At 42.1% G+C, this 2,435-nt stretch overlaps 1 protein-coding gene across 1 annotated transcript in view; it reads right to left on the bottom strand.

Moving 5' to 3' along the window:
- Positions 1–1,972, bottom strand: part of LOC111743542 (antigen WC1.1-like) — a 23,344-nt gene extending 21,372 nt beyond the window's left edge. Inside the window, exon 1 of the mRNA XM_023533932.1 lies at positions 1,942–1,972. Coding sequence (XP_023389700.1) covers positions 1,942–1,972 — 31 coding nt within the window. The remainder of the gene's footprint in view (positions 1–1,941) is intronic.
- Positions 1,973–2,435: the final 463 nt, after the last annotated feature.

Below are 2,435 nucleotides of genomic sequence, written 5' to 3'. Positions count from 1 at the left end.
TCTTGCTGAATTACAGTGGGCCCTAATCCAATGACCAGTGTCTTTATAAGAAAAAGGACATTTAGACACAGACACAGAAAGAACACTATGTGAAAACGAGAGACACACAAGGAGAACACCATGTGATAATGGAGGCAAAGATTGGAGTGATATGTTTATAAGCTAAGGAACACCAAGGATTCTGACGAGCACCAGAAGCTAGGAAGAGGCAAGGTAGGATCTTCCCCTAAAACCTCCAGAGAGAGCATGGCCCTATTAACACCGTGATTTTGAACTTCTAGCCTCCAGAACTGTGAGAGAATATGTTTCTGTTTGAGTCACCTAGTTTGTGGCAATTTGTTATGGCAGCCATGGGAAACAAGGTAAGAATGTAAAAATGTTCTTTCAAAAGTGTTTCTGTGAACTGTAAGTGTTCTTATGGCCTGAATTGCTGGATTTCTCCAGGCATTTTTGGAGGAGGGGCCTCCCTAAAATAAAGGGTGAAGGAGTCAGGGTGCATGTCCTGGTGATAGTTGGACAACCCTATTTTTTTTCTTTGCTGTCCAGACAATAGGGAAAATTTGCCTCATATTTAAATAGGTACAGTGTTTCCTATTAGAAGATATAGTCTAAGATTCTCTCTGGTGCACACATTTCAGACAGGCCCGAATGTGCTCTGAGGGACCCTTCCGAAAAGGATCAGGAATTCCTTCCTGGAAATGTTTTTCCTTTTTTGAGTTGAATTGAGGCAGAATAGTTGGGGAACCAGATGACTCACCATGTACATGGGTACTGTTCCCTTTGGGGATATTCTCATCCCGAACACAAGCGCTCTGAGCTTTCTCTCTCCCTGCTCTGATATGGGTGAGTTCTATCCTTGGAAAGGGATATGCCTCTGAACTATGAATCTGTGGCAGTTGTGAAGGTTCTGATATTCTTTAACATTCTCTCATGTAACTATACGATGGAGCTGGGGTCCTCAAAGGACAGGGACTTGGCCAGTCCCTGCCAGGCTCTCACAATCTCCCATTGTGCCTGAAGCTGTGACTTCACCATCTGAGTGCCCAACAGGTGACAGTTAGGAGCAGGATTCCCCCATGTCCTTTCCAATCCTGAGGATATGTTTTCTTCAGGGACCCATTCAGGCTCAAATGCTGGCCCTGGGATCTTTGCGACAGGTATCCTTGGTTTCATCTTGGGGCCTTGCCTCTTTCTTTTTCTCATTTTCCTGGCGATTCAGCAGTGCAGAAAGAAAATAAAGTGCCAAGGTAGGCTCTAAAAAGTAGATAAGGATGAAGAGAAGGGGCCCATTGTGATGTGGGATACTGAATCTGCATCTCGTCCTCATTACATTTTTGGAAAATGATACCTGTACTTCTGTGGACTCTAAGCCTCAGTGACTTTGGACTAGGAATGTCAAGGAAACATGGGATCATATATGATAGCAATAAGTTCAGCACCAGGGGTGAGGACACAGGACCGGGTCGGGGCTCTGATGAGCTGAGAGCGGCCCCAGAGACTGCAAAGGTGGCTCTATATAAATGTGTTTCAGGATGGGTGTTTCTGACTCAGAATCTTTGTATCAATCTCACCCCATGTAAATATTATCTATGTGAGGTTATAAGTGAGGACATAGATGATGACCATAAAACTGGGGAGGAGAAACAGCTGGAGTCAGGTGGATGCCTCTTGCTCTCCCTAGTATGTTTTTTCTTCTGACTATAAACTATCGTATGGGCTGATTTGCAGCATCTGTGGGCACAACATTTACACACAACTTTCTTGCGTCCCACCTCATAACCACACTATGACGATATTAGTAATTCCCTGTGATCCCCAGTGAACATAGTCTTCTCTCTAGAAAGAAAATATTTCAAATCTGAGGTTCTGTTTTGAATCCTTATCTATTTTTTTATGTGTGCAAATTTCTCTTTTCATGTCTGTTCTTGGAATGTTTCTTACCTGTCAGATCATTCTGTGTCCAAACTGCCATTGTGCGCTAAGAAATGTGAAGACAAAGTTGGTTTTGGACATATCCTAGGCAAGGCAGGCCAATCTGCTCTTGGATATGGGGATGAGGGGAAGAAGGCCTTGTGTGGAGGAGACACTGAAAAGATTAGCACTTCCGGAGATTGCAACCTCAGTTCTCTGAAGACAAAGGTCTGGTTTTCTGGGACCATTTCTCCAGCTGGTTTAAACTCTGCTTTATTTTTATTTTTATTTTTATTTTTTTATGACACTCCTGTGACTGCCTTGTGACCTCAGAAAGGAAGATATAGACTGAGTTTTCCACATGCATAGCTGCTCTAATAGTTTCAGATATGTGTTCATATATAGATAATGTAATTGTATTTCCCAAACCAAGATATCTGGTTTGACAAAAAGTAGTAAAAGTTTTTAAAAGAATTTTTATTTTATTTTTCATTTATGATGTATAAGATTATATTAGTTTCAGG

Source organism: Pteropus vampyrus, unplaced genomic scaffold, assembly GCF_000151845.1.
Source record: "Pteropus vampyrus isolate Shadow unplaced genomic scaffold, Pvam_2.0 Scaffold116, whole genome shotgun sequence".
NCBI lineage: Eukaryota > Metazoa > Chordata > Mammalia > Chiroptera > Pteropodidae > Pteropus > Pteropus vampyrus.
This window is presented reverse-complemented; position numbering and strand designations above follow the sequence as displayed.